This window comes from Mastigoproctus giganteus, chromosome 10 (genome assembly GCF_048544385.1).
Source record: "Mastigoproctus giganteus isolate SK-2022 chromosome 10, ASM4854438v1, whole genome shotgun sequence".
Taxonomy (NCBI): domain Eukaryota; kingdom Metazoa; phylum Arthropoda; class Arachnida; order Uropygi; family Thelyphonidae; genus Mastigoproctus; species Mastigoproctus giganteus.
Window position 1 is genome coordinate 62125118 of NC_143584.1, and position 25841 is coordinate 62150958.

General features: G+C 36.6%; 1 protein-coding gene across 4 annotated transcripts in view; it reads left to right on the top strand.

Annotated features, from left to right (window-relative positions):
- Nucleotides 1-25841, top strand: part of LOC150079052 (uncharacterized) — a 577353-nt gene that overhangs the window by 217538 nt on the left and 333974 nt on the right. For all 4 annotated transcript variants that reach the window (XM_090382803.1, XM_090382804.1, XM_090382802.1 and 1 more), the window contains one exon: nt 17924-17968. In XM_090382803.1, the coding sequence (XP_090238929.1) occupies nt 17924-17968 (45 nt within the window). The remainder of the gene's footprint in view (nt 1-17923; nt 17969-25841) is intronic.

The window sequence follows — 25841 nt, forward strand, 5'->3', positions numbered from 1 at the left end:
CCGCAATTCTACGGATTACCAAAGATCCATAAACCGGGTATTCCTCTCAGACCTATAGTGTCTTGCTGCAGTGCCCCAACGTATGAACTGTCCAAACACATCGCGAGCCTCCTCTCGCCTCTTATAGGTAATACATCTCACACCCTTAAAAACAGCAGTGAATTTATTAACATCATTAAGGACATTTCAATCCCTGACAACTCTGTCATGGCATCATTTGACGTGGTCTCTTTATTCACCTCAATTCCCGTCCAACAGGCCGTGCACTGCGCCAGAAGGCTCCTTGAGAGCGACTTAAGCCTCCAATCCAGGACGTCACTATCCACTGATGACATCTGTACCGCCCTCAACCTATGCCTCTCTAGCAGCATCTTCACCTTTGAAGACTCACTCTACAAACAAGTACATGGCACTGCTATGGGTGCCCCTGTCAGTTCCGTAGTAGCTAACATCACCATGGAAGATCTAGAGGAGCAGATACACCAGAACCCACCTACACCTATTACAACGTGGTGTAGATACGTCAACGATATTTTTACCATAATACCACGTGGTTCTGAAACGGTACTACTAGAACACCTCAACTCCCTATCCAATTTCATCAAGTTTACCGTAGAATCAGAGGTGAACGGTTCGCTCCCGTTTCTGGACGTACTAGTGCATCGTGTAGGCCCACGTCTAGAGACCTCAGTATACCGCAAGCCCATGTGGTGCGGTCAATTCACCAACTACGGGTCCGGCCACGCTCCAAGCCATCTCAATAGCACTGCCCGCACCCTATTCTCCAGGGCCTGGATCCATTCCAGCACCGACACAATTAGACGTAACGAGATCTCCCGTGTGAAGGCGGACCTAACCAGATGCGGTTATCCATCCCATGTACTAAACAGATGCGTGTTACAGGCAGAAGAACTTACATTCAACCCAAGACCTCCGAAGCAAGTCGGCATATCGTCCGCCTACATTCCGTACTATCCAGGAGTGTCAGGACGTATCTCGAAGATCCTTAGAAGTTACAACATCAAATGTGTACAATTACCCGGTAGGAACCTACGTTCACTTGTCTCCAGTGTGAAGACCCCTGTCACACCTGTCTTACGCAGCAATGTAGTGTACCGTATCACCTGTAAGGCCTGTAACAGTTGCTACGTAGGTGAGACATCGAGACTCTCCAGGATCGCCTCACGGAACACGACAGAGCAATCCGGCTTGCCGAAACTGACCAGTCCGTGCTCGCAGAACATTTTTGGGCTACCAACCACGATCTTGACCCCAAGCGCGACTTTGAGATAGTGGACCACGCGCAACACTTTCGCCACCGCCTATGGCTAGAGTCACTAAACATAATAAACAACCCTAAGGCATTAAATCGCGAGAAAGGCATGTGTCTGCATCCCATCCTAGAGACAACCGTTTTATTGATGGATGATCACTGGCGTAAGGCAGCACACGTCCGTGCTACAACAATGACGCATGATTAACGTGCCACACTTTGCTTGTAGTGTATTCAAATTTTATATTAACTTATCAGTTGATAAAGGGACACGTGTTCCGAAAGCTACTGGTTTTTGTACTTATATTTTATTTTATTTGTACTTTGTTAATAAATATCTGGGTATAACTGTATATATCTGTATTTGGATCTTAATTGTTATTCTAAAAATGTTAATTCATTCTTCCACATATTAAGGTCTGCATGTTAACTTCAATTTAGCTGCCATTGCATTATAAATGGCTAACACAAGAATAGTAAACCATTATGGAACCTAAATAAAGTGAGGGATATATTAGTGCTTACAGTTAAATTTGTACATAAATGCAAACCTGTTATGAAAAGAAACAGTTTTCTGTTGGCATATCATTTACTAATTAATTGTATTATAATGCATGTAAAAATTGATTATTTTTTTTGAGTTTGCCACTGATACAATGCAATTAGTAACTGAATGTGAACTGGGCTAGGCTATTACAATAACATAATTGAGTGATACAGTGCCTGTGTGAGCAAGCAATCATTTTTTGATATCTACTTTAGAATAGCTGAAGAGCGAATCAGAATTAAAAAGGGAGTTTAAAGAATTAAAAGGGAGGTCTGATTTTTCATTTAATGTGAGACTGTGTGACAGTCAGTCAGTCTTTTTTGAAAAGGTTTTAAAGGTACTGTGATGATAACTTGAGTTGGATTACAGGCTATGCATTTGGTACTAAAGTATTATTAGCAACCAAATATTTATTATATTTACTATATCTATTATATGTATCAAATTTATTACTTATTATATGTATCCAATTTATTACTTATTATATATACCAATTAAGTACTTATTTAGTGCATAATTAAGCATAACATACATAATTAAGCATAACATACACATTTCATTAATATTCTTGGAAGATTTGAATCATCTGAAATTATTTGAATCATTGAATCTCAAATTCTTCTCAATCTCAAAATCTCAATCATCTCAAATTATTGAATCATCTAGTGTTCAGATGTGAATGGAATTATTTTTCCAATTTTTACAATTAATGTGCAACAAGAAAATGGCAAAAAATGGAAAGCCAAAACTCTGAAGATATTTTTCCCAGTTCTATAGTAGCAAGTGAAATACCACTGAAAGAGAGGAAAAAATTTTATTTTGAAACTCATTATTGTTTTGTTGTTTCATTGGAGCTAAAGAGGAGATTGTTTTAGAAATCTTTTTTAACAGACGATTTGCCTTTGTCAATTATTATTATTATATATATGTATATATATGTAAATATATAGTATCAGACCCCTTGTCCAGAAAGCATGGGACCATACGCTTTCTGAGAGTCTGGGTTCTGAGAGTTCTGGATTTCAGGTTCTTAGCAAAAGAAAATGTTCATAACAATTAGAAAAGGTCTGAACATAAGTAATTACATCTTGTTTAAAGTTGAACAGTGAATAGCATCAGCAAATATTCTGGCACCCTTTCTATTTAAATTTATCCAGAATTATAATGTTTGACAGCAGAACAGACCATAATTATCTCATCTTATTCTCCCTCCTGACAGATTATGATGACAGTCTTGTCAATCATTTTGGCCCCAAAGAGATTTTGCAAGGCTCGCGGGGTGCAGTTTTTCTCAGTGTGGTCTGTGCTTGTTAACAGGAGAGATTACTTCTACAAGAATGGGATAAACTTAAATAAAATGGGTGCCAGAATATTTGCTCATGCTATTGAGGCAGTGTTATGTGGGTCAGAAAACTGCAAGCTTGGGGGGCCTACTGTTAATAGATTACACAGTAGCTGCAGGCAGAGACAAAAGTGATTCTTGCACTGCTTCTATTGGAATAAGCAGCAGTCTGGAAAACAAGGTGCTGAGAATTTCAAGAACTGATGGAAGTCATCATGGAATAAGTAAATACATGGGTTGTGTTAGGGTAACTAAGAGTAATACAGATGCTTGTATACTTGCATGTACACCAATGCTAGGAGCATAGTAAATAAATTTGATGAATTTGAAATGCTGGTCAAGATATCAAAGGTGGACATTGTTGGGATCTCAGAGACACAGTGTCCCACATATATAAGGTTGTAGTTTTGGTTTTTAGGAGCATTAGCAACTAAGGCCATATTGCTCTGGGCATATGCGGTGGTCATTCCCTGACCTTTCTGCATCCTCTGTATTTGGTGGTCACAGGCTCAAACCCCAATCTAATCAAGAAGTGTGTGCTACGCACTGCTGCTCCTGCCCACAGAGACAGATATAAGGAATGCAGAATTTGAATTTGGGGAGTACAATGTGTACAGAAAGGACAGACAGGATGGAAAGGGAGGAGTGCTTATACTGTCTCTTAAGAAACACATTATACCTGAGGCAGTGCATCCAGTTGACATGGTTGGCCAGTGCAATGTTAAGTCAGTTTGTTATGACATAAGCACTGGGAAAGTAAAAATTAGAGTAGGAGTGTGTTATAGGCCTAATGACTCTGATAAGTAGAACAAACAACTGTATAGAGAAATGGAGTGGACCAGTAAATCAGAATGTCTTATAATGGGGGAATTTTACTTTCCAGATATTCACTGAAACTTGTGGTTTCGTCACTCACAGACTAGCTAGATTTTGTGAATTTATTGCATGACTCTTTGATCTGATTATCAGCAGTGACTATTCACAATTTAAGAATCTGCACATAAAGGAACTGCTTTGTGGCAATGATCACAGTGTTCTGATGTGGTATATACTTAAAGATGTAACTACCATCAGGGGTAAACGGAAGGGTTTTTGCTTTCATAAAAGTAACTACAGTGGTCTCAGTCAGTTTTTTTAAATTCTGTATAGTGGGACCAACTGATTATGTTACTAACAAGAAATTATAAATGGGAAGCATTCAAGGAATTAATCTTGGATGCTACTAAGCTTTTCATATCGACTAAGAAATACTGTTCAAGGTTTACACCTAAATGAATGTCAGATGAACTAATGAGACTGGTGGCAGAGAATAAAAATGCATGGGATGCATATAAATTATCAGTCACACAAAAGACTATAGTAGATATAAAGAAGTCTGTAATCAAGTCACAAAGGAGGATAGGCAAGTGAAGGCAAATTACGAGAAATCTTTGGAAAAGGAGGCAAAAAAAAAAAAAAAAACTAGAAAAAACTTGTTTAATTATATAAACTCTAGAAGGAGGGAAATGAATGAGATTGATCCACTGTATATCGATGGTTTGACTGTTGATAATTGTGCTCAAGTAAATGACAAACAGAATGACTATTTTGCGTCTACATTCAAACATGAGGAATTATTATTATTATTATTATTATTAGCTGTATGGTGCAAGGAAGCCTGAGGCTTATGCTGCACCAGCCAAAAAAAAAAACAAATTTCTGAATTACCCTGAGAGAGAGAGAGAGAGAGAGAGAGAGAGAGAGAGAGAGAGAGAGAGAGAGAGAGAGAGAGAGAGAGAGAGAAAATAAGAGTCAGAAGTAGAAGGGAATCACCAAGAAAGAGAAGAATGATGATATCCAGCTCAGGATCCTGGGTGTGCCAAGCCCATACTCACCAGATGTGAGCCCCTAAAACATAACCACAATCTAACTGATATTACTATTTTTCCTCCCATCTCCTGATACCAAAACAATATATGAAACAACAAACAGAATTTAAATTATGCTATATTTTGTTACAGTACATGTGATTTGTAGGAGGAAGATAATCACCCACCTCACTTCGACCACCTTCAACGGTTGTTTATGTAAGTCTGGGCAAAACCTTCAACAGTTGTTTATGCTAGGCTGGGAAAAATTAGAATACTTGGCCAATAACATAACCACCAGTGGCAAGCAGTCTAGACCTTCTTCCCTCTCCTCAGAAATGGCAATTCATAAAACAAGCCCCCCCCCACAACAGATCCAATAAGCCTAAGCCCCCAAATGAATTGCCTATTAAGTCTCCTCTAACATCTAATCCTAACATGCCAGATATACCAAAAGAGTGACTGCCATAAGCTGAAACTACCTGCATAACAAATCTATATTACAACAATAATCCCATGGCCTTCAAAATATTTAGAAGTGATCTGTAAATTATCCTAATTTCTCAACAATCACATTTTATTGCAGTCACTGCAGCTTCAAAAAATGCTCACAATTACTGAAAGACTGAGAAGATGACTTCCAACACTCTACAGAAGTTTAATAGAAAGCATCACTTTTTAAAGATTAGAAGTTAACTGGTAATATTAATCACAGGATTTCATACTTATATAGCCACATTCAACAACATGAAACCCAGCAGAGTTAAAGTAATATATCCAGTTTGTCTTGTCTTTTAGCATTAGCATTAGTAGAGGCATATGATGGAAGAAAGCAAGCTTATGCAGAATCAGCCAAAAAAAAAAAAAAAAAACCTTCCCATTTCACCCATCCATTCACTCCAAAAGATTGTCCACTTCTTTGTTGAATTTATTTAAGATATCAACTTCCACAACAACAGATGGAAGTTTGTTCCAGCAATCAACTACCCACTGGTTAAAGGCAAATTTTTACACATATATTCTACAAATGTCTTCCCTCAGTTTGAATCGATTCCCTCTCAGGTTTGAAATCTGAGTAAGACAAAGAATTCCATCAGCATTGAGTCTGCTCAATCCATTCAAGGCCTTATACATCTCAGTCAGATCACCTCGCAGGTGTCTAGTCTCCAGATGCTGCAATTTGCAGAACTTAATTCTTTCTTCGTAAGAGCACCCCTTTGTTCCCTTCACCTGTCTTGTTGCCCTTCTCTGTACTCATTCTAGCAAATCTACATCCTTTCTAAAATGAGGCTTCCAGACCTGTATATAGTATTCAAGGTGTGGCCTGACCACTACCTTATACAAAAGGATAATCACCTCCTTGTCTCCATTAGCAAAATTCCTATATATCATTGACAAAGCTCCGTGACCTACTCTGGCAGCATGTCTGCACTGCTCAGAAAACTTCATATCTGATTGCACAATTAACCCCAGGTCACTTTCATTCTCCTCTTCCCTGAATGTAACACCACCAAGTTGGTACATTTCTCTGGGGATACTGCTACCCATATGCAGTGTTTTGCATTTGTCAATATTAAATTTCAGTTGCCACTTTTCAGCCCATCTGCCCAACTTTTCCAGATCCTGTTGCAGCAGCATACTGTCATTACTGTTATTAACAACCCTGTCAACCTTTGTATCATCTGCAAACTTTGACATTAACCTTCATCAATATCATTGATAAATATACAAAACAACAATCGGCCCAACGCTGAACCCTGGAGCACCACTAATAACATTCGTCCGTGAAGAGCAGTGTCCATTGATTACCTATCTCTGTCTTCTCCCACTAAACCTAGTGGGAGAAGACAGAGATAGGTAATCAATCCTTTTATCCATTGCAGCAACTTTCCTTAATGCCATACTGCTCCAATTTGTACAGTAGTCTTCCATGTGCAACAGTATCAAAAGCTTTCCTGATATCCAAGTATATAATATCAAAATTATTTTTTGCATCCAGTTCCTTTGTGACCACATCATAGTATTCAATCGAATTGGTCAGACAAGACTTCCCCTTAACAAACCCATGCTGAGTCTGAATTAACACTGCAGTCTTGTCTAGATAATCCTGTAATGCTTCTTTAACCAGTGATTCCATTATTTTCCATGAACAGAAGTCAAACTAACAGGTCTGTAATTACTCATGTCACCCTTTGATCCCCCTTTGTGAACTGGAGATACATTTGCACATCTCCAGTCCATGGGAACTTCCCCTGAGTTCAAGGACACTCTCATAATTATGGCTAAGGGTTTGCTTACTTCCGCTGCCACCTCCTTTAATATAACTGGATAGATCCCATTCCCCCAGGTGCCTTTCTTATGTTTAACTTCAGTAATTTCTCCTCCACTTTGCTCTCAGTTATTACAAAAATCATTCAACTCTCTGTTAGAGTTTGATAAACATCTCGCCTTCTCCTCCTTGAATAACTCCTCATATGTAAATGTAGATGCAAAATACTCATATAGCTTGGAAGCTATCTAAAAATGATCACCTACACTCAGACCACTGATATCAAGTGGACCAATCTGATCAGCATTAGCATTTGTAGAGGCTTATGATGCAAGAAAGCAAGCTTATGCAGAAAAAAAAAAAAAGAAACACTCCTATTTCACCCCTCCGTTTCTTCGAAATACCTGTCCAGCTGAGCTTTAAATTTATTTAGGCTATCAACTTCCACAACAAGGGATGGAAGTCTGTTCCACCAACCAACTACCCGCTGCCTAAAGGCAAATTGCCGCACATCTATCCTACATCTGTCTTTCCTCAATTTGAATTTATGTCCTCCCAGGTGATTATTCTGAGCAAGAGAAAGAATCCCACCGGCATTGAGCATGCTCACCCCATTCAAGGCTTTACACACGTCTATCAGATCACCTCGCAGGTGCCTAGTCTCCAAACATTGTAATTTGCAAAACTTAAGCCTTTCTTCATAAGAGCAACCCTTTGTTCCATTCACTAATCTTGTTTCCCTTCTCTGTACTCATTCCAACAACTCTACATCCTTCTTGAAATGAGGCCTCCAGACCTGTATACAGTACTCAAGATGTGGCCTCACCATTGCCTTATACAAGGGAATAATCACCTCCTTATCCCTACTAGGAAAATTCCTGTATATCATTGGCAAGACACCATGAGCTACTCTTGCAGCCCGTGTGCACTGCTCAGAGAACTTCATATCTGCCTGCACAATTATCCCCAGGTACTTTTCATTCTCTACCACTGTCAGTGTAGTACCACAGAGTTGATACATTGCACTGGGGTTACTGTTTCCCATATGTAGTACTTTACATTTCTCAATGTTAAACTCCATTTGCCACCTCTCAGTCCATCTGCTCAACCTTTCCAGATCTTGTTGCAGCAGCATAGCATCAGTAGTGTCCTTAACAACCCTGATAACCCTTGTATCTTCTGCAAACATGGACATTAAACCTGATATCTCTTCATCAATATCATTGATAAAAATACAAAACAACAATGGGCCCAACACCGAATCCTGGGGAACTCCACTAATAACATTAGTCCACGATAAGCAGTGTCCATTGATTACCCCCCCTCAACCATCCCTTTATCCATAGCAGCAATTTGCCTCCAATGCCACACTGCTCCAATTTGTGTAGCAGTCTTCCATGTGCAACAGTATCAAAAGCCTTTCTAAGATCCAAATATATAATATCAAATTTTATTTCCTGCATCATAGTATTCAATCAAATTGGTCAGGCAAGACTTTCCCTTAACAAAACCATGCTGTGTCCGAGCTATAACTGAAGTCTTGTCTAGATGATCATGCACTGCTTTAAACACACACACCAACCGTTTATGACTGATTGAATAATGAAATAAAATAAAATAAAATGATAAAAAAGACTAAAATAATATTTGCAAAAAACTTTTAATTATTTACAAAAAACTAAACTATAACAAAAGTAAAAAACTTTTTTACCTTTTTACCCTTTTTTAACTTTTTTACTTTTGTTATAGTTTAGTTTTTTGTAAATAATTAAAAGTTTTTTGCAAATATTATTTTACAGTCTTTTTTATCATTTTATTTTATTTTATTTCATTATTCAATCAGTCATAAACGGTTGGTGTGTGTGTTTAAAATTGGTGGTATGAATAATCCCAACCTCAGAGGCCTTATTGCAGATATGCACTGCTTCTTTAACCAGTGCCTCCATTAATTTTCCTGGAACAGAAGTTAAACTCACAGGTCTATAATTACTTGTGTCAGCCTTTGATCCTCCTTTGTGAATTGGGTCACATTTACACATCTCCAGTCTATGGGTACCTCCCCTGAGTCCAAAGATGATCTCATAATTATGGCTAAGGGTTTGCTTGCTTCCTTTGCTGCCTCCTTTAATATAACTGGATAGATCCCATCCACCCTGCGTGCCTTTTTTTTTATGTTTATCCTCAACAATTTCTCCTCCACTTTCCTCTCAGTTATTACAAAATCATCTAGCTCACTGCCAGAGTTTACTTCACTTCTGGCATTCCCCTTCCTGAATAACTCCTCATGTGTGAATGTAGATGCGAAATACTCGTTTAGTTTGTTAGCCACCTGAGCAGGATCCTCAACTGTTGAACCATCAATATCAAGTGGACCAATCTGATTCATCCCTTTTCTTCTAGAGTTTACATACTTACGTATGTAAATGAAGGCCTAAGAAATGAAGGTAAAGAACTCTTTGATGTTTTTCTTTGCATCCTTTGCCAATGATTTCTCATAATCTGCCTTTGCCTGCCTAATCTTCTTTGTGACTTGGTTACAGACTAGCTTATATATATCATAGGCTTCCATGTCACCCATTAATTTATATGTATCCCATGCATTTTTCTTCTCTGCCATATATCTGATTAGTTCATCTGACAGCCATTTAGACCTAAACCTTGAACAATATTTCTTAGTTGGTATGTAAAGCCTAGTAGCTTCCAAGATAAGTTCTTTGAATGCTTCCCATTTTGAATTTGCTGTTGGTAACATCATCAGTTGGTCCCACTGTATAGAATTTAAATACTGTCTCAGACCATCGCATCGCAAAAACCCTTCCCTTTACCCCTGATGGTAGTTACCTCTTTGAATTCTGTAGGTAAATGAAGGCCTAATTAGTTCATATGACATCCATTTAGGCCTAAATCTTCAACAATATTTCTTTGTTGGTATAAAAAGCCTAGTGAATTAATCTTCCAAGAAGAAAAGGGAAGCATTCTTTGAATGCTTCACATTTTGAATTTGCTGTTGGTAACATCATCAGTTGGTCCAACCGTATAGAATTTAAATACTGTCTCAGACCACTGTCTGAGACAGTATTTAAAAAAAGGGAAGCATTCTTTGAATGCTTCACATTTTGAATTTGCTGTTGGTAACATCATCAGTTGGTCCAACCGTATAGAATTTAAATACTGTCTCAGACCACTGTAGTCACCTTTACGAAAGCTAAAACTCTTCCCTTTACCCTAGATAGTAGTTACCTCTTTGAGTAAATCCCCACTTCAGCACACTGTGATCGCTGCCACCTAGCAGTTCCTTTATCTGCAGATTCTTAATGCACGAAGAATCACTACTGATAATCAGATCAAGAGTATTGATCTGATTATTACTGCCTCTAGTTGCCTCCCGAACATGCTGCTGTAGAAAACAATCATCCAATAAATCCACAAAAGCCTTACTAGTGTGTGAGTAACCAACCCACAAATTCCAGTCAATCTCTTGGAAATTAAAACTCCCTATTATAAGACACTCTGATTTACTGGCCCACTGTATTTTCTGCACAATTGCTCATTATACTCATCAGATTCATTTGGCCTATAACACACACACCTGCTCTCATTTCTCTTTTCCCAATGCTCATGTCACACCAAACAGACTCCACATTGCATTGTCCACTAACATCAATTAGATGCACTTCCTTAGATTTTATGTGTTTCTTAACTAACAGCATAATCCCTCCTCCCTTTCCTCCCTTTCTGTCCTGTCTATGCTTTCTGTACACACTGTATTCCCCAAATTCCAGTTCTGCACTGCTTATGTCTGTGTGACACCATGTCTCTGATATCCCAACAATATCTGCCTTTGATGTCTTGACTAGCTCTTCAAACTCATCAAATTTATTAACTATACTCCTAGCATTGGTGTACATGCAAGTATACATGCACCTGTTTCTACTCTTAGTTACTCTAACACAGCCATGCATTTACTTGTTCCACTATGACTTCCAGCAGTTCTGGAAATCCCCATTGCCTTGCTTTCTAGGGTGCTGCTCAATTGCATTTCGATAGAAGTAGTGCAAGAATCACTTTTACCTCTGCCAGTGGCCACTGTTAATCTATTAGTCCATGTATTCCTCCAAGCTAACAGTTTTCTGACCCACCTAACTCTACCTTGATAGCATCAGCAAATATTCTTGCACCCTTTCTATTTAAATGTATCCCATCCCTATAGAAGCAGTCTCTCCTGTTAACAAGCACAGACCAATCTGAGAAAAATTCTATCCCTTGAGCTTTGCACAGTCTCTCCAGGGTGGAATTGATCAACAAGGCTCTCATCATATACTCCCTCCTAACATGTCTGGGCAGAATGCAGACACTTTAAAATTCAACTCTAACTCACGGCTTTTTTTCAGCATTGACTTGTACTTGTTAAGTAATTACACCGGTCTCCTACTCTTAATATCATTAGTGCCAACGTGTACAACAATATCACCCTTTGTGTACTTAAAAGATGATATCTGCTCTGCAACGTCATCAACCTTTGCCCCTGGCAGACATACCCTGGTCCTGTTCCATCTATCCTTTTTGCACAATATGTTCCCCGTTTCCCTGACAATAGAGTCACCTACAGCAACCAGTTCCTTTGGGACCAGCGCATTCTGCCTTGGGGTTTGCCACTGTGTTGCTTATTGTAATTGGTTTTGAAATTCAGTTTTTTAATTTTATTTTCATTAAGTATTTGAATTTTTTAAAATTTTTGTGTTTGTACAAGTAGTAGTTAACATCTTTTCTGTGCTACTTTTTGTTGCAGTTTTCAGAAATTCCTGTATTCACATTTGTAAATGATTGTTCGATCACACCACATTTAATTTATACTTTTAGTGAATTCTGATATGGACAGCACAAGTCCATTTATGTTTTTTTTTTTTGTAATTTTTTTCATCCCCTTCCCCATTCTTCATTCTTTAATAGTTACCCGTATTCTATTTTAGTTTGTCAAGTGAAATTCATTTCTGTCTCTTAAGTTTGCATTTTTTTTTTTTTTTTGTTGTTTAAACATTTTGTAATTTGGTACGTTGATGTCTGTCTCACTTTGTAATTTTAGTAATTTTATGTTAATATTTGCATTTGCTTGGCAGCTGGCATTAGCTGACATGGAAATTTACATTTAATCTTTTTAAGTTGGTTTATTGTTTTCTGATTATTGGATTAAGATGGTTTTTTTTTCTTTCCTGCTTATCTAATCATCCTTTGAATTCATTCAAAGTACTGATTTCCTGATTGGATTAAGATGTTTTTTTTTCTTTCCTGCTTATCTAATCATCCTTCGAATTCATTCAAACTACTGATTTCCTGAACACCAGATGAAAGTTTATTCTAACATGCTGTTTGGCAAGTCATGAAAGAAACACAAGTGTTTTGAACTTCCAGAGTGAGTCTGATGCCTCCTTGAACAAGTGGTCACCAACACTTTTCTTTCATGTTATATTTATTCTTATTGGGTACAGCAGGCCCCTGTTATAATGCAGTTTGCTTTACGCTGATTCGCTATAAAGCTGTTCTTATATTATAACCCATATCTGACTATAACGCTCTCACAGATCACTATAATGCTCTTTTACAGATTGCATTTTTGGCATATTTAACGAAATCGTTTCATTTGATGGAGTCGAAAGCTTGAAAATGAATAGCAAAACAGCATTAAAACGTTTCCCATGCCGACTTGAGAAATTTTCCCACTCTCAATGAAATTTTCTCGCGTGCTAATTTAATTGCAGTACAGTCACTTGTTACGTAGTTCCGAGATCAACATTTTAAAAAATGATCAAGTATATTGCTTGTAATATTTGCGTTATATGCATTTATCCAAAGTCTAGTCATCACTCACTCAGTACCATATTAGACATTGTGTGTAACGGACAGTTTACTTGAACATTGTATCATAAATTAATGCAACCAATGCAGTTACATTTTAGAAGGTTAATAATGGTCGATAAGAAGCAATGTCTTCTTATCGGCCATTATTAACAAAAATCAACGTCTGAAGATATTTCAGACGTTGAAATATCTTCAGACGCTTGAAGAAGCAACGTCTGAAAAAGCAACGTCTGAGCGCAGTACGAAGACTATAAATGTAAGAAAAAGCTGAATTTGAAAATTAAATTAGACGTTTTGAAGTGAATCGATTCCCGTCAACGACAAGCGGATGTGTGCCATAATTTAGGACTTGCAAGTTTAACTGTAAGAACAATTATAAAAAAATAAAGAATTAATTTTAGCAGCAGGAAAGATAGCTGTTCCACTGCAAGCAACTAGGGCTAGGCCAGCTATTAGGATTGAAATGGAAAAGTCTTTAACTAATTTTATTGAAGATAATGTCCAATGCAGAATTCAGTTAAGTTAAATGTTATAAAAAAAAAATTAAAAAAAAGAGAGAGAGAGATTAGCAAATATGATGATCTGAAGAAAACTCACCTAAAAAAAAAAAATGTGGAACCATTTAAAACTGGTAAGGGATGGTTGAATAGATTTAAAATCTAGGGAGAAGCCGCAAGTGCAGATCAAGGTGCCGAAACTTTCAAAAAAGAACTTGTTAAAATTATTGAAGAGGGATATTATGTGTTATACTTCTCAAAAAGTTTTTAATATAGCTGAAGCAGGACTTTTGTGGAAATTAATGCCTAAAAGAAGTTTCATATTGAAAGAAGAAAAAAACATGCCAGGTTTCAAAGCGGCGAAGGATCAGGTGACTTTATTGTTGGGTGGTAATGCTGCAGGGGATGTAAAATTAATGCCCCTTTTAGTTTATTTAGAAGAGGGCCAAAGTTCAACCCAAAATTGACACATTTTTCATGATTAAATTCATCAATTAAATTAAATCAATTTATATCAATTAAATTCATGATTTTAATTGGAATTTTAAGTTTAATTTTGATACGTAAATAGTTACCACATAATTATATATGTATGTAATGCAGAATATTTTATATGTACAAATATTTGAATATTAAATATTTTGACCGACATTTGTGCATCTTTTCACTACCGTTTATTATTGATTAGGGAATATCCTATGGCACCGACCACAACTTACAAATACATATGTTACCTTATGGGAATGCGGAGCTGGCTTATCACGGATTCACTTAGCGCTCTGGTTTTACGGAACGAATTATCAGCTTTAAGCGGGGGTCACCTGTATATGTATTTGTCCATTAGGTTGGTGGGGATTTCCTTGCATGTTTCCTGGCAGCAGTTGCTTTATACTTTATGTAGGATATTGGACTGCTGTGTATTTTATTCTCTGAGTGCAGACCCTTCTTCCATGTAATTTAATATTTAGTTTTTCAATAATTAGTTTAAATTCTTTACTTTTAGACTATGATGGAGTTATGTATATGCATCATTGTAACGGCTGAATTTGAAACAAACCAAATTATATAATTATATATAATTATATATAAACCATTATTATATAATTGATGTTGTGAAATCCTTCACAGTGAGTTGCTTAGCTCATATACTTCAAAGAAGTAACATTTCTCTATTAGAGAAGTCTGCTGTTATTTATTCTTATTCAGTACCACTGTCCAGATGGCACTTTTAAGGCTGTTTGGTCTCTCTCTCCTCGGTGGTTGAGTAGGTACCCAAGGTATACTAGACTTATTTATACAATATGAGAAATGCCAAAAGGTGTATCATAGACTAATAAAGATTAAAGGGTATAATGTCTCAGCTATGAAGAAATTGAGACTATAATGTAATTGTGCATATGCATCATTGTAAAGCTGAATTTGAAACAAACTAAAGCTTATACATCTGATATTGTGCGATCCTGCACAGTGAGGTCCCTGTATCCTCGCCTATATTTCAAATGATTCATATGCATTTTCCCTACTATCATCCAATTTCATTGGACAACAAATTTTAAGCTTTTGATTTTTTTTTTTTCATCCCCAAAATATGGCATGTCTTATTTTTGATGAGCTGAATCCAAATTTGAAGTCAGATATTGCATATCACCCACAGATTTTGAGAAGGATGCAGGTTATGCTTATTAGAATTTAAAAAAATATGCCTATCATTTGTTTTTTTTTTCCGACTGCAATTGACACCAAAAACTAAAATAAAAAAAATAATAAAAAAAAGAAGAAAGGAACACGAATTTACTAATATGTAATAAGATTAACACCAGCTGACTGACCTCTCTGGGAGTTTTTCTTTATACATCTGTATGACATGCGGGGGGGGGGGGGGAGTAGAATGGTCTTGAAGAAAAGAATCACTGGATAATGATCACTTCAGCAAGATTTAGAAAACTCCTGAATTCAGACATTCTCAAACAAACAGTCCAACCAATATAAACAGACAGACCAATATCTAAGTACATGAAAGCTAAAATATTAAATACCTTTGGAACTGAGGGTGCTAGAAATAACTAGCTGCACATTTGAAATTGGCATTAAAAAATATACTAAGCCCATTCGTATTTCTATAGAAAAAATGTTTTTTCTTGTTTAGTGTTATGTTATCATTCCCCTCTGAAACTCTGTTGGTTCTTTCTGTGTATTCATCATTCAGTGTACATGTTTGAAACAAATTCTGGGTTAGCAGGCTTCTTTATTGTCCAAAATATTTGTGTAATTTGTAGTCATACTCCATTTCCTGCAATCAGGGGGTGCCCAAGACATTTTGTAGGACAGTAATGTCATATCTAAGTGAGATGTATGACAATATTGCTCATTGAAAACTTATACCTGTATCTGTGCATAGGTAAAAATAGGAAGAGCATTGCATTAGTAGTGACAGCATTATTTATCAGGTAGACATTTATAAAAGAGTACAGTCTTGAAACTCTCTGTGAGAGTCAAAAGGATGAATAGGAGATTGTACGGAGTTTATAAAGATGATAGTGAGAAGGCACAAATAAGCAGATGTGTTTTACAGTTACATGCAGGGGTGGGGCGGGCCATCCTGAGGGTACAAGGTGTGCACTGCACCCGGGCGCCAATGTTCAAGGGGCACCTGAAAACCTGAACCTTACATACACATATGAAGAAATATTTTAAGGAGGTGCCACATACTTTAAGAATACCCCTGGTTACACGAGTGAAACACTTAGGAAATTTGCAATATATGTGAAAGTTTTGATGGTACTGTAGAATATGCTTGGATATTTCTTCACAAATTTTATCAGTGCTCACTTACCTGACTGTCTACCTTTATTCTTTTTGCTCTGTCTCTTTTGAAAAATGACAACCAGGATCATTCTCCTTGGGGGTCATTTTCAAAAGAGCACAAACGTCAATTGGTCATTTTCAAACTCACATTACAACCATTGTTGTAATGTGCATTTCTGTTTTCTTTAAAATTTATTTTTATATGAGGAGAGTTTCTTATTTAATAATTTAATTATCTACAACATGTTTTATGTTAATTATAAGGCAAATGATTATAAATTTGTATCCATTTGATACAAATACCTTATCAAATAGGGAAACAGTAACTTTCAGATGGGGTGAGTAAAATTGAAGTGGGAAAATTAGTAATCACTCATACCTAAGAAGAAATGTATGATCATGGGTGGGGCAGAGGAGTGATAATATATGGTTTGAGACCACTGAAGTTAATGGAAAAAAATACACACTTTAACCATGTGTAAGTTATAAGTTATTTATTGCAATGTTAGGATCTCAAGGAACTAAGGAAGGAAGCAAGCTAGCAAGCAAGCAAAATATCTCATTAAGTACATATTGAGATGATATCATTTCATTAAACAACTTGTACAACCTCATATATAAAATGTTTTTTTTTTTTTTTCAATTAACATTTAGTTAAATGTGAGATAATGTACCAGAGGAGACATTTGACTGACCTGTTCTGCCCCTCCTCTGTTGCTTATTTAAATGACTAAGTATATAATTTATATATAATAAGAAAAATTATAGTTACATATATAATTATAATATTATAATATTAATTATATGATAATATAAATTATGTAATTATAAATGTAAATAATTTTGTCAAAAGACAGCATAACTTAGTAGCATATAGATTACTATCTATCTATCTATGTCATTTATTTTTAGGTTTTGGCTATTTGTTGTCAGGACCATTTTTGCCATATCTGGACTTTAACATCAAATTTTTGAATTTGATGTTAAAGTTGAATTCTATGATTCTTAGATTTATGATTTGTAAATTTAAATTTTGCCTAATCTGCTGCTTTTTCCTCAATGAGAAAGTTGTTCTCCATCCTCAGTTTTTAAACTTGTCGTAAAACATCATTAAATGAATCTTTAGATATGAACATAAACTGATTTTATTTGAAAGGGAAAAAAAATAACTCACTGAACATACTGTATGTAATGTTTGCTCCTCGGTTAAGCATGTTTAGCTGTATAAAATAGGCACCTGTAAAAGATAGTTTGTGTTGTATCTCCTCAAGCAACAACTGTTGTTTTATTTTATTTTTTTCATATAAATAGTAAAATTTCGATAATAATACTTAGCCCAATTTTAAAATTAAATTCAAAAAGTTCAGCCCAAATAAGACAGAAATGATCTGGACAACAGCTGGCTTAAAATCAAGTGAGATATACCCAGTTTCATTTAATTGAAATAGTGTGTGTGTGTGTGTATTTATTATTATTTTTTTTAATAGGAACAACCTGAATTTTGTAACGGAAGAACTGGTAAACCCATATGTGTAAGTAAATATGTAGTGTCTTTCACTTACTAGTTTTAAACTTGTTTCCTATATCATGAAAACATTTGGATTGACATTTCCTTTATTGAACTGCTGTTATCTTTCTGATCACAACATAATAGCGATATGTTACCCATAGACTGGAAATGTGCAAATGTGACCCCAATTCACAAAGGAGGATCAAAGGCTGACACAAGTAATTATAGACCTGTGAGCTTAACTTCTGTTCCAGGAAAATTAATGGAGGCACTGGTTAAAGAAGCACTGCAGGATCATTTAGACAAGACTTCAGTTATAGCTCAGACACAGCATGGTTTTGTTAAGGGGAAGTCTTGCCTGACCAACTTGATTGGATACTATGATGCAGTCACAAAAGAACTGGATGCAGGGAATAACTTTGATATTATATACTTGGATCTTAGAAAGGCTTTTGATACTGTTGCACATGGAAGACTACTACACAAATTGGAGCAGTGTGACATTGGAGGCAAATTGCTGCTATGGATAAAGGGGTGGTTGAGGGGGAGAAGACAGAGTGGTAATCAATGGACACTGCTCATCGTGGACTGATGTTATTAGTGGAGTCCCTCAGGGCTCAGTGTTGGGTCCATTATTGTTTTCTGTATTTATAAATGATATTGATGATGGTATATCGGGCTTAATGTCCAAGTTTGCAGACGATACAAAGGTTGGCAGGGTTGTCAAGGACACTACTGACACTATGCTGCTGCAACAGGATCTGGAAAGGTTGAGCAGATGGGCTGAGAGGTGGCAAATGAAGTTTAACATTGACAAATGTAAAGTACTACATATGGGAAACAGCAACCCCAGAGCAACGTATCAACTCTGTGGTACAACACTGACAGTGGTAGAGAATGAAAGGGACTTGGGGGTGGTTGTGCAGGCAGATATGAAGTTCTCTGAGCAGTGCAGACGGGCTGCAAGAGTAGCTCATGGAGTATTGTCAATGATATACAGGAATTTTTCCAGCAGGGATAAGGAGGTGATTATTCCATTGTATAAGGCGATGGTCAGGCCACACCTAGAGTACTGTATACAGGTCTGGAGGCCTCATGTCAAGAAGGATGTAGAGCTGCTGGAATGAGTACAGAGAAGGGCAACAAGATTAGTGAATGGAACAAAGGGGTGCTCTTACGAAGAAAGGCTTAAGTTTTGCAAATTACAGTGTCTGGAGACTAGGCACCAGCGAGGTGATCTGATAGAGGTGTATAAAGCCATGAATGGTTTAAGCATGCTCAATGCTGATGGGATTCTTCCTCTAGCTCAGAAAAATCACCTGAGAGGGCATAAATTCAAATTGAGGAAAGACGGATGTAGGATAGACGTGCGGAAATTTGCCTTTAGCCAGCGGGTGGTTGGTTGGTGGAACAGACTTCCATCCCTTGTGGTGGAGGTTGATAGCCTAAATAAGTTTAAGGCTCAGCTGGACAGGTATTTTGAACGAACAGAGGGGTGAAGTGGAAGTGGTTTTTTTTTTTTTTGGCTGATGCTGCATAAGCTTGCTTTCTTGCATCAAATGCCTTTACTAATGCTAATAAACTTATGGCTAAGAAATCTATTATGCACATTTGCTCATTGTGACTCTACTTATTCCATATTCTGCTTCCTCACTTATTCTTGCCTTACTGCTTTCCCTTAATTTGATTAAGAAAATTAGATAGTGCATGTGATTATTTTAACATGTCTGTAAGCTGTAGGGCCTATAAGAAAAATTAGAAAATTGAGTGTCATCTTTCTGTCTATGTATTTTGCAGCCAGTAGGATTTCAGCTGCTGTGAGTACACTATATGACCAAAAGTGTTCAAATATTTCTCCATATGTACTGTGTGCCAGAAACCCCTCCCTCTTGCATATTGGCTTAGGCATGCCACCATAAATCTCATGGATCTGCCGGTGCAGTACCTGTACATTAGAAGCTAGTATAGGTTGTGAATTAGAACTTCAACTTTCAGTGTGGAATGGAGGATGGATTCCACAGTAGTAACCTTTCTGGATGCATAACTGTGATTTGCCTGAATCTCTCAAAATCCATTGTGGTGGATGATTTTTTTCCTTTAAAATGGTAAATCATGGAATTGGTACTGCAATGAAAAAAAGGGCTGGATGATTTCGCAGAATGTTTGATGAATTATAAAAAGTGCAGTATATGCTTCACATCATCTATAGAAAACATCCTAGAATTGGTGCAAGAGGCCACAAAACCATCTATTAGTTGTGTAAAGTGTAAACCATTTGTAGGGAGCTGCACCCCCCTGTGTCAGTGGTAGAGCTGCTGTACATAAGCTCGATAACATAGCCACCAACCTGAATGGCATTTGGAGTAGTGTTGTTCCTTTGTAGTTGTGACTTCTAGAATACTAGAAGATGAATGTTTTGGTATGGAGATTGTCTGGAGAGTACCTCCTGTTGGAGTGTAATGTATTGACAGTGAAGTCGATACATTATATACGCCTTATACTCTTGTATAAGGCAATGGTCAGGCCACACCTTGAGTACTATATACAGGTCTGGAGGCCTCATTTCAAGAAGGATGTAGAGCTTCTGGAACGAGTACAGAGAAGGGCAACAAGATTAGTGAATGAAACAAAGGGTTGCTCTTACGAAGAAGGGCTTAAGTTTTGCAAATTACAGTGTCTGGAGACTAGGCACCAGCAAGGTGATCTGATAGAGGTGCATAAAGCCTTGAATGGTTTGAGCATGCTCAATGCTGATGGGATTCTTCCTCTTGCTCAGAAAGGCGCCTCCGTAGCCAGGTGGCAGGAGCAGCAGTGTGTAACACACGCTTCTTGATTAGACCGGGGTTCGAACCCGTGACCACCAAATATGAAGGATGCAGAAAGGTCAGGGAATGACCACCGCATATCCCCGGAGCAATATGGCCTTAGTTGCCAATGCTCCTAAAAACCAAATAACAACAACAGCAACTAATGCTAAAATTCAAATTGATGAAAGACATATGCAGGATAGATGTGCCGAAATTTGCCTTTAGCCAGCGGGTAGTTGGTTGGTGGAACAGACTTCCATCCCTTGTTGTGGAAGTTGATAGCCTAAATAAATTTAAGGCTCAGCTGGACAGGTATTTCAAACAAACAGAGGGGTGAAGTGGAATTTTTTTTTTTTTTTTTTTGGCTGACGCTGCATAAGCTTGCTTTCTTGCATCATATGCCTCTGCTAATGCTAATCCTAAAAGTCTGGTGAAGGTAATGTGATGGTATGAGAATCTTTCAGTTTGTTCAATTGTTTGTTGGTAGCAGTGCCTGAAACTATGAAGTCCATGACCTACTTGGATTTTTTTAATAATTATGTGCTGTCTGTGCTCTGGCAGTGCTATACAGTATTGGCACAAGACTGTTCCATGTCATGGAGTGAGAATCATACTGGTTTGGACTGGTTTGTGATCAATGGTGTTGTCCCTTATGAGTTTGGCCAGCTCAGAGCTGATCCAAATGCCTTGAACATCTATGGGACAAATTGGAGTGGCAGATTAGGCTGTGGTGAAAATGGCCATTAATTTGAAAACCTAACACATATAGTTCCACCTTTTGGCTTATCATACAGGCTAAAGTTTGTTGTTGTTTGTTATTTGGTTTTTAGGAGCATTAGCAACTAAGGCCATATTGCTCCGGGAATATGCGGTGGTCATTTCCTGACCTTTCCGCATCCTCCGTATTTGGTGGTGACGGGCTCGAACCCTGGTCTAATCACGAAGCATGTGCTATGCACTGTTGCTCCTTCCCACCTGGCTACGGAGGCGCCTACAGGCTAAAGATAGACCTATATATATATATATATTAGGTTTTCAAATTAAAACCCCCCTTTTCAACTATTTATCATATACTCTTTGTCATATGTTGTAAAATTATATGGTCTTATGGTGGTACTCAAGATGCAATAGACTTAAACCATTAGTTGTAGTAAAAAGCACTGTTCTTGAATTAAGACCCCCCCCCCACCTCCCTCACTGTATTACCAGCAAGTATTAAAACAGACTGTCATATTTTAGATAAAAAGGAACAGTTTTTGAAAAATTAATATTAGTGCTTCTTGGGGTGCTCATGGTTTAGGAAGTTTTTGTTCTTTCTTTCTTGAACATTAAAACAATAATATTTACTCATTGACAGTTGAAATCCACTTGGCTGCAAAATACATAAGATATGATAGTCCATAATTTACTAATTTGCTTTACAGGCAATATGATTTTTGTTGTATTAAAATAACTGAATTTTTAACTTATTCAAACTAAATTACAACTTTCTAGAACTGATATTAATCATATATATCAGAACTTTGCTGATCGAGACCTGCTATTTAAAAAGAGACTAACAAGTTTTCAAACAAGCTGTCATAGCAGTATTTTGTATTTTAAACAGATAAACAGAATAATGGGGGGTCTGTTTATTTGTTTAAAAATGTTTTTATTATTTTATTTGTTTAAAAATGTTTTTATTATTTTATTTGTTTAAAAATGTTTTTATTATTTTATTTGTTTAAAAATTATGCTTCTTAGAGAAACTTACAGTTAAGGAAGTTTGTCTTGACTGTTAAGATCATAGCACTTATTCTTGGTGGTTGAAATCCTAATTCACAAGGTATATAAGATTATTCTCAATTTACTAATATATTTATATATACAGTATTTGAAAAAATAGTTTTTGACTTTGTTTCTCATAAATTTGGATCTGAAGTTTGCCAGTCTGTTTTGGTATCATTATCAGAGAAATTTAACCTTTGCCAAAGTACCTGTTTTCAAAATATCATTCTTAACATTTGATTTTTTTTAGAGGAGAATAGTTTTTATTTGTCAAACAGGGCACAAGAGACACACATTACCATGATGTCAAATGATTACCATGTTTCTACATCATGGTAATGTTGTAGAATCATTATCATGATACTGAAAATAGAAGAGTAGAATGTAAACAATTAATATCAGAAAGAAAGCATTGAGTGACTTATAAGGATTCATATACATCGTAGCTTATCATTAACAAATAGTACCCACCCCAGATGTGAGTACTATTTGTTAATGGCTGCCTTTATTTAATATCTTGTCATGGCATTTGTTCTGTAGACCGTTTGGCCTGCATTCATCTAATTCAACTATCAACTATCAGAGTTTTGAGAGCTAAAAATTTATATATGAACAAAAAATAAACTTCCTTCCTATATTTATCAATCTCAGATATATGGGATGCAATCATACTGGCAGAAATGTAGTTGCACACTTCTAATAATCTAGTGAACATCACATTTTAATTGCATATATTAAGTAACTCCTCCTCCTTTCTGATTACCAGAGCAGTCAGAAAGAGGAGTTACTTAAAGGTGTGTTTCTACGAGTGTGTGTATCTTGTGGATATTTAAAGATGGCACAGTGACAACTCATTCATAATAATGGCTATGGTCATCCTACTTTTTAAATTTCACTGCTATCTCAATGCAATATATTTAATTATTTGAAAAAGAAGCTGTGATAATTGGATAAACTGGTTTTTAGCCAAAAGCTCTGTTATAGCATAAAATGTTATTGCTTGTGACTCTAATCTCACCTTCCAACTTCAAGAAAGCTCTGAAAGCTGGAAAGGAAAGATTGACAAAAGCTTGTTACAAACTATTAATATTCTATTCCTTTCATTTCCACCAATCATTTTTTTCTCAGACAAATAGTTTGCAGAGATTTCACCAGTTGACAGTTCTGTTAAGTCTGACTGCATACAAGGTGTGATAAGTAGGTTTAAATTGAACTTGCCAATTATTTTCTTTTTCCCTTCAAAATATTTTCCTTGGACAGCTCACTTTACATGAAGCCATTCTGTTCTGCCACAAATGGAAGCATTTCTGAAAGTTTACTGATATTGATTTTATTATTGTCAGTATGAGCTGCTGGACTCCAAAGACCCAAAATATGTTTGTGTGACACATTCTTTAATAATAATAAGTCACATAAATCATATTGGGAAGCGGGGAGGCAGTTTAAATTTCTGAATTCTTTCTTCAGTCAGAACGTCTCATTGATAACACAGTGTGATCTGGAAAGTTGTTGAGGTAATTCTTATCAGAACAACTTGATGTGTATTATGGCCGAAATCGGATAAATGTGATGACTGCCTTTCCTATTTAAAAAAGAACTCAAAAGGGAAGCAAGCAACTACAATGAAAAAGAAATATAAATATTTTCCCACTGGCCCTGTCACAATTAGCTACTATTGCTGGATTAACATAGATGCCATAGAAATATGGTGTAAAATTTCAGACGATACATGCATAAGATTTTCCAGTGTAAAAGCTAAAAAAAAATAATAATAATAAATAAATAAAATAAAATAACATTTGCTCTGTGTATATAGATGTAAGTTTTCGCTTTCAAGTGGCAGGATATGCGATGTACTCAGACATTTTCAAAAACTGTCTTAATTGTCTAACTAGACTGGTAGAACAGTGGTGGCCATTCATAAGTCTGTTTAAAGAAGGATGATCTGACTTAGTCTTAGTCTACTGCCAAGGTTGTGGTGGTCTAAAATTAGAGGAAAAGATCTTTCTTTTTCACGGTGAGGAAGTACTTTATGGTTGTATGTGTCTACATAGTGCACAAGTTCCCATTGAAAAATTATGTCTTATAAATGCCAAGGTAGTGTGATCATCAATTGACAGTGTACATTTTTCAAATTTGAAATTTTTTTGTATACAAGTTTCCAGTACTCTTCTTGGTGTCATTAAAGATAAAGAAATAGATGATGCATAAGATGTTTTGCAACATCAGTTTCAGTGTGAGAATCAGTAACAGGTTATTATGAAAGAAGAAAGAAAGAAATGATACACAGTACTCCTTGGTTGGGGAAATGACAAATATGCAAGGAAGCGTAAAATATAGCAAGTTATCCCAAGTCATGCTTGCCATTTTAACAATTTCTCATAGCAGTGCTGGGTATCAGAGAACATTCAGCCAGCTTAGAGAAAACAAAGAATGAGTTCAGATCTTTTCTGATGAAACTTTCAAAATGCTCCTGACAACCAGGTCTAGACAGACAGACCACCATCAAATATTAGGTGGTAGATGACTTTCATCAACCGGTGAAATACCACCACTTTGCTTATTGGAGGCTTGTAGTGGTGAAACCCATGTTTAGTCTCTAGAGCAAAGTTTCCGGCATCCCCCACCCCCCATACTTCTCCTTTAACCCATGCACGGTACTAAGTACTATAGGTTTTGATACCTTTCGTGTTTGGGGTTTTCATAAAAAAAAAAAATAATAAATAAATAAATAAAACTGAGTCAACGATTTCTGAAGAGAACAAAACCTGTAGCACTGTCTATCTTGAAGTGGTCAATCTCAGTTGATGCCTAATATCCATTATGCCAAACAGATATCCATTGACAAAAAAATATGTTAATGTATGCTAATGTTATCAGGATACTTTTTTTTTTAAATAAACTCCAAACACAAGAATTATTAGTACTTAGTACCATGCATGGGTTGAAGGTTGAGAAGATATATTTGTTGACATAGACTAGAACTTCTGTAGATTCTAATTTTCAGGAAGGAAGGATGTTCCAGAGAGCAGAAGTTGAATGAATAAATGAGGAAGAAGAAAAGTTGATTCTGTGAGTTTTAAGTTGGGCAGTAAAAGGATGCTGACTGGTTGTGGTATATGTTTGGAATGCTTTGGAAAAGAGAGCGGGAATTATAGAAGCCAATTCAGAAGAACAGCGCCCATGAAAATATCTATAGAAAAGGCATGCAGCAGAAAAAGATTGTCTATTAGACAGAGAGTGATGAGACTCTGTTAGAGATGAGTCATTAATTAACCTGACTGCCCTCTTTTCAATGGAATCTAGAAGTCTGGGAGAGGT